Source organism: Solanum stenotomum, chromosome 10, assembly GCF_019186545.1.
Source record: "Solanum stenotomum isolate F172 chromosome 10, ASM1918654v1, whole genome shotgun sequence".
NCBI lineage: Eukaryota > Viridiplantae > Streptophyta > Magnoliopsida > Solanales > Solanaceae > Solanum > Solanum stenotomum.
Window position 1 is genome coordinate 19,669,079 of NC_064291.1, and position 13,913 is coordinate 19,682,991.

General features: G+C 32.4%; 1 protein-coding gene across 1 annotated transcript; it reads left to right on the forward strand.

Moving 5' to 3' along the window:
- The first annotated feature begins 10,820 nt into the window (after positions 1 to 10,820).
- Positions 10,821 to 11,834, forward strand: LOC125842797 (kirola-like). The gene is made up of 2 exons (XM_049522105.1): positions 10,821 to 11,007; positions 11,578 to 11,834. The coding sequence occupies exons 1-2, from the start codon at positions 10,821 to 10,823 to the stop codon at positions 11,832 to 11,834; spliced, it is 444 nt and encodes a 147-aa protein (XP_049378062.1).
- Positions 11,835 to 13,913: the final 2,079 nt, after the last annotated feature.

Genomic DNA, 13,913 nt, shown 5'->3' on the forward strand with positions numbered 1-13,913 from the left:
CAGCAGTTGTGGTTGCCTAGGGCTTTTTGCCCAATCTTTCTCTTTTTTTTCTTTTAAAAAAATAACTAATGAATTAGTTGCTCTTAACTTAAATTATAGGGTATTACATATATATTCAGAGGGTCATGTACAATATTGATTTAGTAAAAGGACGAAGATGGTCCACTATAGGTCATGACTATTGGTCAAATTTAATACCCATTAGTTTGTAAATTCAAATGAGGAAGTGAGATAAAAAAAAAGTGATAAGTCTATTGGTGTTCATACGTACTTGTATTTATGTTGTGAGGTGTAACACGCCAGATTCAAAAAAGCGTAATGAGGCAAACTTTTGGGAGGTTGCAGGTGCCAGCCACAGAGGCCAACTATGACTCATGGCTAGGACCACGGACCGTGGTGTGGTCCGTGGACTGGTCACCCTCAAACTTCTTTAGAGGCTCAGGACCACGACCTAACCAACAGACTGTTGAATAGACCACAGTCCCTAGTTAGGGGCCCATGGTGCACTGGCCCAAAAAGAGAGTTCTGAGCACGAACGACGGTTGTGCAGGACTGTCAGTCATCCTGACCACAGTCCATCGTCGTGGTCGTGGATGGTGGGTCGGTAATTAAGTCTTGGGGCAGTTAGTCTTTTTCTATTTATTTTATAACTATACTACGTCGTTTTACCCTTCACTAAGACCCCTATATAAGTATTTTAACCTCCAAATTTCCCAATAGAAATCATTCTCTCCAAAACACCAAACGAAATCAAGTTCTTTCTCTTCCAAGGATATTTCACTCTCTAGAAGCTTGAAGAAGAAGATTCAACCTAGGGTTTCAAGTCAAGTCTCAATTATTCCATTGAAGATTAGCAATTTGCTTCAAAGTATGATAGTTTTCATCCATGGATTCCTTCCATTCTTGGAGTTCCCCAATTCTCATATTGAGTAAGGGTTTTCTTCAATTGCCATTGGTTCTCTTGATTTTTGATTTAAATTATTGAATTCCCAATTGAGTTAGGGTTTTCTTCAATTTTCATTAGTTCTCTTTATTTTTTATTTAAATTATTGAATTATGATCTCTTATGCATGAATTGATGAAATACTAGGATTTTATGATGATTCCCCTGTGAACCCATGTTTTTAAGTTGTGATCATGTGATGTGGGATTTTGATTATGAAGGAATAGTTTTATGGAATTAAGCATGTATTGATAGAGTTACATGAATTTATAATGAAATCCATATCTAACTCGTGTTTTCTAAATGTTGATGATTCAAAGTGGGATTTGAACCTTGGAAGATAAATTATGGAATTATGCATCGTCTTATGAAATCTATGCAAATTTTTTAAGGTTTCTTTGAGTGTAAAATATCAATGATGATGTTGTTGTGTTGTTGAAAGAATTTCTCATATAGAAATAAAAACATTATTGTGAATGGTTTTTCTGACATAATAAGAATTCTAAGGTTGAAAGGTCTTCTCACCTAATTGAATCAAAGATTAAGAGTTATCCTAATGAAACATAGCTTGGATTTGTTATTGAATGATACCTTTCCATGAATTATGACTTAGCTTGGATTGGAAAGATGACGTGCATTTCCATGGATAATAAGAACAAGCAAGAAATGACTATTCCATGGGATTTATGCTTAGCACCGAGAGGATATTGAGATAGAAGCTCTCATGTTAGTAAAGGCCGGGTTTCTAGAACCAATCTCCTTATCTCTTACATATGTGTCCCCATAGGATGATTGTCTAGATAGACATTAGCTAGTAGATCCACTTAAGCTAGAAGTTCATGGTCCTTACCTTAGCAATTAGGACAACCATTTTCGGTGTGGGAAGCACTAGGGGATCATGTTATAGCTCACATGGTCACTCTGTCAGTTAAGGCTACTTCACACATTAATAATTAACTAAGGTTACTTAAAGAAGTATCCCATATGTCTTCAAAGGTTCTAAATGATTTTAGCTTGCATTGACCATGTTTTAGAGATAATGGAATAGGCCCTTAGCTTTCAAGTATCATATTTAGACCTAAGGGGGAGATGATAAGAGGAGAAATCAAGGCAAGTGTTGAGAAAATGATAGAAATGAGCTCAAAAGAGTATGAGAGGAATCTTTTCACGGGTACAGCCTGTGTTAGTAGGCAAGTTAATGAGTCAGAAGAGATAGTGAGAGTAACCCCGTTCCATTCCCAGTCTAGTCGTCTTTCGAGGACGAATGATCCCAAAAGAGAAATAATATAACACCCTCGAAGTTTTTGAGCTAAGACTCAAACCATTCTTCGTTGAAAATAAGATTTTACCAAGGAATTTAAATTTTCTTTAGTGATCAGGTCACTAGATGTATCCCCATGAGTTCCAAAAAGAACTAAAGAGAGTTCATTCAAGTCATTCCTAAGTTCTCTTAAGTTTGGGTCAACTTCAAACAACCATAACTTTTAGCATAGGATGAGTTAGGAGACCCATAAGATATCAAATGAAAGGTCTTGGAATCCTCTTTCCAATTCCGTTAAGTTTGCTAATTTTCAAGCTCATATGATGGAGATATTCCCGTTTGAAGTCAGGCTGTCCAATTAAGGAATGTTACTCGAAAATATGAAGGGTATTTTGGTCTTTTCCTTACCAAATGAGCTTAAAATGAATTTTAGTAATATTTTGGGGACATATCTGATTTGGGTCAGTTTTCATAAATGCAAATATGCTTAAGGTTTTAGAAGAGAGTTCAAGAAGAGAAAATAAGAGAAGAGAGGAGAAAGGAGGGAAGATTCAAGGTGATCAAGATTCTTGCGATCTTCGAGGGGTTTTCGCCAAGGATTTTATCCTAAGAGGTATGTAAGCTTCCATAGTGTTGGGTTCACTGACACGCCAAATCATGAGTTTCTTTTGTGAATCTATCCATAAATATTGAGCAATTCAATTCTTGATGAGTTTTCTTCAAATTCCATTTGTAATCTTGATTGTTGGGGTTTTGATGAATTCTTAAGATGAAAGTTAGTGATTTGCGGGCTGTTTTGGTGTACTTAGGTTAGGTATTCGAATCTAAGTGAGTGAGGAAGAAACCAGTAGATTCTAGGCGAGTTAGGGTCATAAACAAGAAGGAAAAGTCGTCGGGGTTTTCTGGGCTGGGGCTGGCGCGCCGCCGCTGCAGTGCACAAAAAACACTTTTTTGTGGGTTGAGGGATGGCACCCTATGCCACTCACTGTGCCATGGTTGCCTGCCCCCACCCTTTCTCCATTGTTTTGCCCGTCTGAGTTCTTTAAAAGGGTTCCTTCAATTCTTATTAATTATAAAAACTCTAAACTGCTTCTAAACATTAGGAAATAATTCATAACATGAATCATAACCTTGAATTCATAATTCATAATTCAAATTCAAGGTAGAGTTAATAGTTAAGTCTTGATAGTTCATCCGAGTTATTTTGAGAAAGTCCCTTGGAGTCTTTTCGAGGAGTCTTCTACATTTACTTATAAATTGTTTCAAGACCCAAGTAAGAGAGTATGGGAATGATGAGATATATTCATGAATTTACATTATCATTGAGATCCTTGAGTCGAGTTGTTCATGCCCATAAACTCCGCATGAACTCCATAATTTGAGTATCTTTGAGAGGAGAAATATCTTCAAGTTCTAAGTCTTGAGTATTAACCCCCCAATCCTTTTGATATTATATTCTTAGTCATGGGACTACTACATGTTACACATGAAGGTCCTTGAGTTGAATAGTTCATGCCCATAATTCTGCATGAACCCTATGAGTTGAGCAGTCTTAAGATGAGAAGTATCATTGAGTCCTTGAGTTGACCAGTTCATGCCCATAATTCTGCATGAACCCTCTGAGCCGAGCATTCGCGAGATGAGTAGTATCATATGCTCCTTGAGTTCTAGTGTTTTTGAGTTCCAAGTATTGAGTTTTATGCATGGTTATTGAAAACCTTGAATTGAGTCATTCATGTCCATATTTCGGCATGAACGCTATTTTAAGAAGTCTTTTTACAAATTGTTTTAAAACTTGTTTCAAAGACTTGAGTACTAAGTTGAGGAAGAGTAGAGTTGAGTTCATTTTATTTAAAATTATATATGGGAACTCAGTATTCCCAAGAGGAAATACTGATTTCCAAAGAGTTCATGAGCAGTTTTCAGTACTATCTCTTTAAGAGAAATATTTTGAGTAATAATCTCAATGTTGAGGAAGAAGAAATGTTTTCCTTAAAACATAATGAGCTAAGTTATATTTTGGGAGTAGTATTGAGAGCTGATATGGGGGAGAGTTCTAACTAGTCACAGCCCCCATAAACTATGTAGCCAACGTGGGTAGAAAGGGTCATACTTTTTAGATGATTCCTTATTGCTTTTTAGCATAGACTAGTGGATCCACTTAGCGAGTAGGTTTCATACCCTAGCAAAGTATAGGATAGTTCTGGTAGTGTGGGCTAGATGTTGTATCATTACATAGCTCATATTGATTGTTGGCGGTTAGAGAATCTCCCATAGAGTTACTTTGTATTTTTATATACAAACAAGTTAGGATTGTATTTTCATACAATTGATTTATTATTGTATTTTTGCATACAACTAAGTTATTGTCTATTGTCTTAAAAGCTTTCCACACATTGCATCTTTTATGGTTGTTGAGTATCTTGAGTCAAAATTGAGTACGTTAGTGTTGAGTTGAACTATATTTCTCTGAGTTGAGTATCTCATTACTGAGTTGAGTATCTTATTTCTGAGTTTCACCCTATTCCTCTGAGTTGAGTTGAACTATGTTTCACTGAGTTGAGTATCTCATTACTAAGTTGAGTATCTTATTTCCGAGTTGAGCCCTATTTCTCTGAGTTTAGGGGAACTATGTTTCATTGACTTGAGTGAGTTGAGAAGAGGTAAGTATGTTTCTTTTCCATCAGTTCAAGCTTATGTTTATGCTTTAGAATTCCCCTTAGATGCTCGTACATTCAATGTACTGACGCCATTTGGCCTCGATCTTTTATGATGCAGATAAAGGTATTCAGGGTCATCAACAGAAGCTTCATTGATACAACTTGCAGCTCCAGTTAGCTTTGGAGAGCCTTCTTATATTTTGAAGGATTTCACCTTTACCTTACTGTTAGTAGTTTTGAGATGTCGTGGGTCTTCTCCCGATATCTTTCTGTAATAGTAGAGGCTTCATCGATAGACAAAGTTGAGTAGTTTTAGTATGTACCTTCTTTGAGTTCTTTTTACAAACTCTAAGTTTATCTATTGAGTATTGTTCGGAATATTTTAAAGTTGAGTATTTGAGTTTTTTGAATTTGTTTCAATTTTAAGCTTTGTATGCTTGAGTTAGTCTTCCACTTGTAGTCATCTAGGATGAGGGTTCACTTGGGGTCCAGCAATGGTTCTCGAGTGCCGGCCATGTCCAGGGTATAGACTCGGATCGTGACACTTACCATCTCTCTTGTAATTATTCCTACGCTCTTTGCACCTCCTGTGTGCAATGAGCCAATCTTAAGACTGCCTCTAGCCTTTTTGGCTTGTTCGAACATCACCTTGAACTTATGTGTTCCAATACTGGAGCAATTCATCAAAAACATGAGGCAACATCTAATTCAGACACTGATCAGTAGCCTCAGCTTTCTCATCCATCCTGTCTAAACTACTCTCAAATAACTTTCTAGAACACAAATCCTTAAAGAAAAAACTTATCTCTATGATTGGTTTCCATATCATTTTGGGTAGATGGCTAAAAGTGATAGATATTAATGTTTCCATGAATATAGGACAATTATGAGTTTTCATACTTCTCAATTTTCCTTCATTTATATCTTCTTGCTTTCCTAAATTCGAAGCATAGCCCTCTGACATCCTCAAATTTTTAACCCACTCACAAATTTCACCTTTCTCATCCAATGTTAATGTAAAACTGGTTTTCAGCTTAACTATTTTACCATTTTGTAATTCTTGCAGCCATAACTCTCTTCTCCTAAATATTCATTTGTGTCCATTCTAGCTATTGGATTGTATTTTTTCTTTCCCTTAACATCCATTAATGTGTTAACCAAATTGTAAAAATAATTTTTTTCAATGTGCATCACATCAAGATTATGTCGTAGTGGATGAGACAAGACACCCGACGGCCTTTTGTATTCATGATGTCATCTCATATGTGGGGTAGACCTCATTGGTGCATACAACCTCTTTAACTAGGAATAAGAGGTAGATAATGCATCACCTTACCTAGGACTATCTTTCCAGCAGGAGTCCTCTTATAACGAGCATTTCCACAAAACTTGCAATTTTCTTATTTGACTATCAGTCTTGTAAAACAACATGCAGCCATTAACACAACATTTAATTCTATCATACGTCAATCCTAACTTGGAAACCAAACGCTTTGCCTGATAAAATTTCTTAGGTACATTAAACTCTGGATTAACTAGTTTACCCAAAAGATCAACCCTTGAGTTCATAGCCGCATTAGGACCATTCCAATCTGATTTAATATTCATTAATCTAACTATAATTGACAAGACAGAATGCAGACTCCCTTCACATAGTGCACGACTAGACTCTTCTAATTGATCATAGAAGTGTCTTGGTTATTCATTAGAAGCTTCATCAAAATATTGTTCGGTTTCCTTTCCACTTTGAACCCTGAAAACAACATTGATCATTTCATGAACCCTATCATCATGTTCAACCCTAATTTGTCCATGTGGTGCAGGCATATTATAATCATCCACAGACATCGAATTATAAAACATATCATTCAATCCATCCTTTTCTCCATCATCAACCCATACAAAATATCTAGGCTTAAATTCATTACGGTACAAATAAACCATGACTGTATCGAGTCCAAAAAATTTTAAGCGCCTACATGCACTACAAGGAAACCTAACCAATTCATTATTCTTGAAAATATCAAGTGTCATTGTATGTTCAATAAAACCCCTAACACTGCCAATAAACTCAACTTTCAAACCACCACCAATTTCATAATGCATATTATACATCCACAAATATATTAAGGTCAATAAGATTTTAAATACTTCAAGTTCAAATTAAGTTCAAAGTTCTAATTAATTAAGTTCAAATTCTAATTATGTTCAATTATTAAGTTCTAATTAATTAAGGTCATCAAGAAATAGTTATATTAAAGTTCAAGTTCAAGTTCTAAATTCAAGTTCATATAAAAGTTATTAGTCATATATAAACTTCAAATCCAATAATTAGTTATATTCAAGTTCGAAGTTCAATTAGTTCAAGTTCTAAATTCAAGTTCATATCTAATTTCTAAACTTAGTTATATATAAATTCTAATCCAAGAATTGGTTATATATTAAAATTTTAAGTTCAAGTTCATATCAAAGTTCTAAACTTAGTTATATATAAACTTCAAATCCAAGAATTAGTTATATATATTCATGTTTTAATAAGTTCAAGTTCTAAATTCAAGTTATATCTAATTTCTTAACTTAGTTATATAGAAACTTCTAATCCAAGAATTAGTTATACTCAAGTTCCTAGTTCAAGTCCAAGTTCTAATTAATTCAAGTTCAAATCTAATCTATAAAATTAGTTATATATAAACTTCTAATCTAACAATTAGTTATATCTATTCAAGTTCTAATTCCAAAAAAATACCTCATCGATCAATATATATTCATGACATTCAAACATTCATCCTATACTCAAAACACCTCATCAATTACTAACTTCTAACTTAATATTAACAATTACTAACTAACAATCAATATAACATAAAAAATCCCGTTTCACAATCAAATTAAATAATTTAAAATTCAAACTAGTACTAAAATTTAAAAAAACCCTAATTCATTCACTAACAACCACAATCAATCATTCAATAAAATACAAATTCAATAAACTAACTAACTAAATCAAATATAACTCAAATTGAAAATATTTAAAACTAATTTAATGAAATGCAAACCTTATATTAAAGGAGAAAGAGACAATGGAGAGGGAGATGGCGGCGACAACAGCGACGACGAGAGCATCGACGGCGGCGGTAACGAAACGAGGTGACAGCTAGGGCGGCATCTCCGGCGATTTTAGACAGAAGAAAGAGAGAAGGAAGAGAAGGAAAAATGGGGGGAAATTTGCATCTTTCTTTCAAATATTTTTAGAAAGCGATGGACAACGTCTCTTTGTCCGTCGCTTTCTTTTAAATAGTTGACCAACATTTTGACCAAAAAGCGACAAACTAAGAGACACTGTCCGCCGCTTTTTAAAAATATTTGACTATATATTTTGACCAAGAAGCGACGGACATTAAGATGTCATCCGTCGCTTCTTTTAAAAAATTAAAATTAATTAAAAATGAAGGACGATGTGGTTATTCATTAATTTATACATAATTATTTTTATTAAAAAGCGACGAACACCATCTCTAACTATATTAATAATTAATTAATAATTATATATATATATTTGGCGCAAAAATCTACGAAAAAAAGTGATGGACTAAGAGAGTGCCGTCCATTGCTCTTTGTAAAATAATTTTAAAAATATTTATATTTATTAAAAAGCAACGAATAATGTGGTAAATGGCGTCGCTTTTTGTAGTGACGTCATCCGTCGCTTTTCTGTGTATAGTTTTTAGCAGTTTTTTAGTAGTGAGTAGTCATTTACAACTTTTGCATCTCTCTTTCCGTCGGAAGTTGTATCTCTTTTTTGTCTCTCTCTATTTTGAAGTGATTATACATGTCTAGACTAGGACTTTGGAGTTGTTTTGTTATGATTATAACTCATAATGACATCAATTATTCATTAAAGTACTGTTAATTTTATTTTTTTTGCATATTCTTGGGTGAATGATAACGATTATCCTATCTAGTTAATAATAAAGAAGATGCTTGCATGATGTTGTACTTTGGGTCGTGACATAAATGTGTCTTGTATTCCTTATTTCAAAGTTTTAAGAGAAACAAATATTCAAGGGAAAGCCAACACTACTCTGCAATTACGAAGCACAATTAATGCACCATGTGAAATACTATGAACTATTTTCAATTTAAGGATTGTTTTGGACATTTTCTCTCCATAAATCATTTATTCCCTTTCCTCTATTTTTTTGTAAACCTTAGTTCGTTGAAGCAGAATACATATATAGAGTGACGGATTATAAGCATTGGTTTGATAACACGTGTTTATCGATTATAGAAGGGGAGATAAGAGTGTATTAGATTGAATCCAATGAATAGATAATGAACATACAAGAACAGGAAGAGCATATGGACAAAAAATCTTTAGGGTCTATTTGGAAAGCCACCTGATAATTTGAATTGGTGTAATTACTAGAGTAGTAATTATCAGCCTAGTAATTACGCAATCAAGTAATTACACTGATCTGTTGGTTTGCATCAGTGTAATTGCACTGTAATTACACATATCATGTTTGGATGCAACAATGTAATTATACATGTTCTGTTTGGATGCACAATTACAATCATTAAATTATATTAAAATTTTAAAATTAAAATTAATTATTTAAAATTTATACTAGACAAATAAGAAACTTTATAAACGATATTAAATTAAATATTTAAGATATATATTACTCTTTGAAAATATATTAATTAATAAACATATGTTTTTAACTAATACTATGAAAAAATAATTGATTTATATTTTTTCCAAATTAATATATTTCAATTGAATCTCATGAAATGCATGTTTGATAAAAAAAAAATTAATATATAAATAAAATTTCATAAATTATTTAAATGTTTGACAAAAACATAATCTATCAAATCTAATTAAAAAATGACTTGCAATGTGAATTCAATATTACTAAAATAAATGAAACTGAAAATATAAAATAAGTTATAAATTCAAAATAAAAATTTAAAATAAGACTCTTATCGCAAATTTCAACATAGCATACATAAATATGATTTATTTTTCAAAAAACGTAAGTCTGTAATGTTACGTAAAAATAAATTCTATTTTAATTTAAAAATTGTAGTACTAATAAAATTATGATAATGAGAAAATACGAATGACATAAAGAAATATAAAATATGAAAAAATTGCATAGAATCACGTGAAGTAAGGTATAGAATGAGAAGAAAATGAAATATAATAATATAAAATAAAAAATAAAGTTTTAGAAATTTTTAGAATAATAAAAATAAAAAAGTACTACAAATAATAGAAATAAAAAATTTAAACCAAAAAATAAAATAAGAAATAAAAAGATGAAATTAAAAGTAATCAGCTGATAATTACACCATGTAATAAATAACAATTCACAACCTCTTCCTCTGAATTGGAGAGTGTAATTACCCCCAGCTAATTACATCAATTACCTGCTGATCAAGTAATTACATGTCAAATCAAACAGGACAGATAGTGTAGTTATACCCAATTACACCAAATCCAATTATCAGGGTGGTTTTCCAAACAGGCCCTTAAGATATTGATAAATGTTTGTTTAGATTTATTTAGTATAATTAATTAAAAGTAAAAAAAATTATCAGAGAAATACTCATCAATCAAAGTTTTTGTGTTTAGCATATAAATTTTCATTATGATTTAAAAAGAAGGTGAATATGTATGATTCCTCATAGGTTCTTTTGGAATGTTATGTCGTAAAACAGAAGTTTAGGTAGCAGAATCATTTTAAAAATAGGTTAAGGTGTGTATCACTAGAATGATAATACATTGTAGCTGCAAAATGTTAGTAACTCGTAAATATGGGGTGGATAATATTTTCTACTAGATAGCCATCAACATTTAATTAAAATCTATATAAAGACTACAAGGTCCTAAATACTTTCTCACCACTTTCTTGTAATAACTTATTCCCATTCTTGAGAAGTAAAAAATATGGGCATGAAAGGTAAGTTGATAGCTTCAATGGAGGTGAAATGTGGAGGACATTTGCTTTTTGATATTTTTCATACCAATAATCACCATGTACCCAATATAAGTCCTAGAAATATCAACCATTTTGAGATTCATGAAGGTGAAATTATAAAGGCTGGTTCAATTGTTAGCTGGAAATATAATGAAGGTAATATATATTTTCTATAATCTCTCTTTCTATTAGTCTTATGATTTAGTTGCATCAATTATTGATATTTAGAACTATTTAATATTAACTAATATGAAAGTTAACTTTTCATAAAATGATGTTTTTGAAAAGGACTACGACATCTTTCGATTGTGGGTGGACGAAATTTTTTATTTAAATTATTTTAACTTTTGCATTTATTTTTTTGGCTTCAACATGACATTACTTAATAATCTTTACTCATAATGAATTTTAGTAAATTAAAATATGTATAACAGTAAAAATTTTTATTAATATTTAATAGAATATGCTTTTGGTAATTCTCCATAACTTTAGCTTATTCTTTCTTTAAGATTTTGAAAGAAAACTCCACTCAAGAAATCTAGACAATTCAAAGTTCATAAGATAGAAAATACAAAATTCATAAGTATAAGATAGTTTTCCATGAAAATTTAATTCGGAATTTTTTTTTTATACAAAGACAATATTTTGAAAATGTTTAAATCTTTCATGAGAAACTGAAAACTTTAATTTTTTATAACACCTCTTGTATTTGTTTAATGATTATAGGTGGACAACAAATGTACATGAAATACTTAGTTGAAGCCGCAGATCCTGAGAACAAATCAATTACATGGAAACTGATTGAAGGAGATTTATTAGAGTTGTATAATTACTTTAATGTTGCAACATCTTGTGATCATCAATGGACTACTTGGACATATGAATACGAAAAAAAAAGTGAAGATACCCCAGAGCCCCTCATTCACTTAAGTTTTATCCTTGACCTAATAAAGGATATAGAGGGTCACCTTCTCAAGAATTAATATATATGTGTGTGTGTGTGATGAATAATTTACTACTTCTAGCTAGGTAGCGTGTATTATAAATAATCTCGAATACAATATATGTGTGGTTGTGTGATGAAAAATTGGCTAGATCTAGCTAGCATGTAGAATAAATAATGTTGAATAAAATATGTATGCGTTTGTGTGACGAGTAATTGGCTAGTTCTAGCTAGCATGTGGAATAAATAATATTATTTTTTGTGAACATATTGTATATGTCAATATCCTCTATGGATGTATTTCTAATAGCAATTATATACAAGATACTATACATTTTGTTGTGATAACTCAAGCCCTCAGTTTATATCATAATTCTTCATATTATTTCATGAGACCGTGCATAAATAAACAATATGATTATGGACATGTTATCATGGTTTGAGTTGGGAACCGAGGAGCGCAAGTGAATTTCGGCATCATTTTGAAACTTGTAAAATTGCGAATTTTTTCTAGTGCAAACGTTCATCATTGTAATTGTAGTCTATGTAGTCTGATTACAATGAAGTAAGTTGTAGAACCTGAGCTATTTATACATGCTTTAAAGTTGGAACGGTTATTTGTTGGGTGATACTATATACATGAAAAACATAACTGTAAAGTACTAAGAGCATATTTGGCATTGTTGCTAAAATCAACTTCTTTTTAGAAGCATTTTTAAAATATAACTTTTCAGAACACTGCTTTCTAAAAAACCAATTTGTGATTGGTTAATTAATTTAGAAAGTGTATTTGATAATCCAAATGTGTTTGAGTAATCTTTTTTAAATGGTACTTTTGAAAATCAAATCATGAAAAGAGGAAAAGTGTCAATGCACTTTTAATATTACTATTATTTATAAAGAGAAATTATTTTAAATATCTATTATAATTAAATTACGATATACATATTAAATTTTTCAATCTATATTGCACAAAGATAAATACAATTTTTTATATATATAATATTATATGATGATTTATATATAATTAAAAATATCAATCAAAATAAACTTAAAACTATTTCACAAATTAAATCCACCAAAACTGTAACACTCTGTATTCGAAACAGACAAAAATATAGATTTTGAGAAGTTGCAGGTGCAACTTACAGTCACCATCCACGGACCGTAGGTTAGACCATGGACCGTGCTGGTGGTTCGTGGTTCACCACTGCAACCCCTCCCCAAACACGCTCAGAAAATTGGCTAAGTCCCGACTCACGGACAGACCCACGGTCCGTAGATCAGACCACAGTCCGTGGTCTGTGTCCATGGATCGAGACTTCCCTTACCCAGCCTCTAACACAAACTACGGTCGACCAGCACGGACCGTCATTCGATCCACTGTCCGTAGGTCTGACCGTAGATGAGGGTCAGCAGCCAGTTAGTTGAAAAATATTGATGGGGCAACTTCAGATGGTCATAAATCTTACCACAAAATAAATTAGGTGTCTATGATAGATAATTTAATTATCTTTCCAACGCCACCGAGTTTGCTAAATTCCGACATCCTAGTAAAATGTTATGTTCGTTTTAGTGAAGCCTTGTCGGGCAGACTCGACGTACGGATCCAATCGACAGACCGTCGATTGAATGACGGCCCGTCAATCCAATCCGATGATCACTCCGACAGCAATTAAGTCAGGGGTCTTTTGGTCTTTTCGTATTTCGTTTAACCCCTAAGATACGTCGTTTAAAACCTAAATCATGAGGTTTTAGTCAGTTTAAGCCTAGAAACATAACTAGAACTTACCTTAGTCAAACCATTTAATCAAAACTTAGAAAATTAGAACGCTAAAAGGAGAAGAGAAGTCAAGAACCCTAGTTCAAGAACGGAGCAAGGTTCCATCAGTTCCAGTCCCGAAATCAAAATATTTCTCCGTGGAATTCGTCACCAGGTATGTGGGATTTCACTAGTGGGTTCCTTTCGCCTATTAGGTTCCTAGAATTAAGTCAGATTCTTGATTCCATGATTATGAACAGACCTAGGGTTTCTAGAATTACAGCATATCATCATGAATTAGTTATTTAAAAGTTCCAAATCAGATTATCATGTTATTGCTCAGTTTATCTCATGAAT

Bases quoted from the DNA above. Each gene is read 5' to 3' on its own strand.
- LOC125842797 (XM_049522105.1), top strand. From the start codon at position 10,821: ATGGGCATGAAAGGTAAGTTGATAGCTTCAATGGAGGTGAAATGTGGA. The intron at 11,008-11,577 runs GTAATATATATT...TAATGATTATAG, and splicing joins TAGCTGGAAATATAATGAAG to GTGGACAACAAATGTACATG.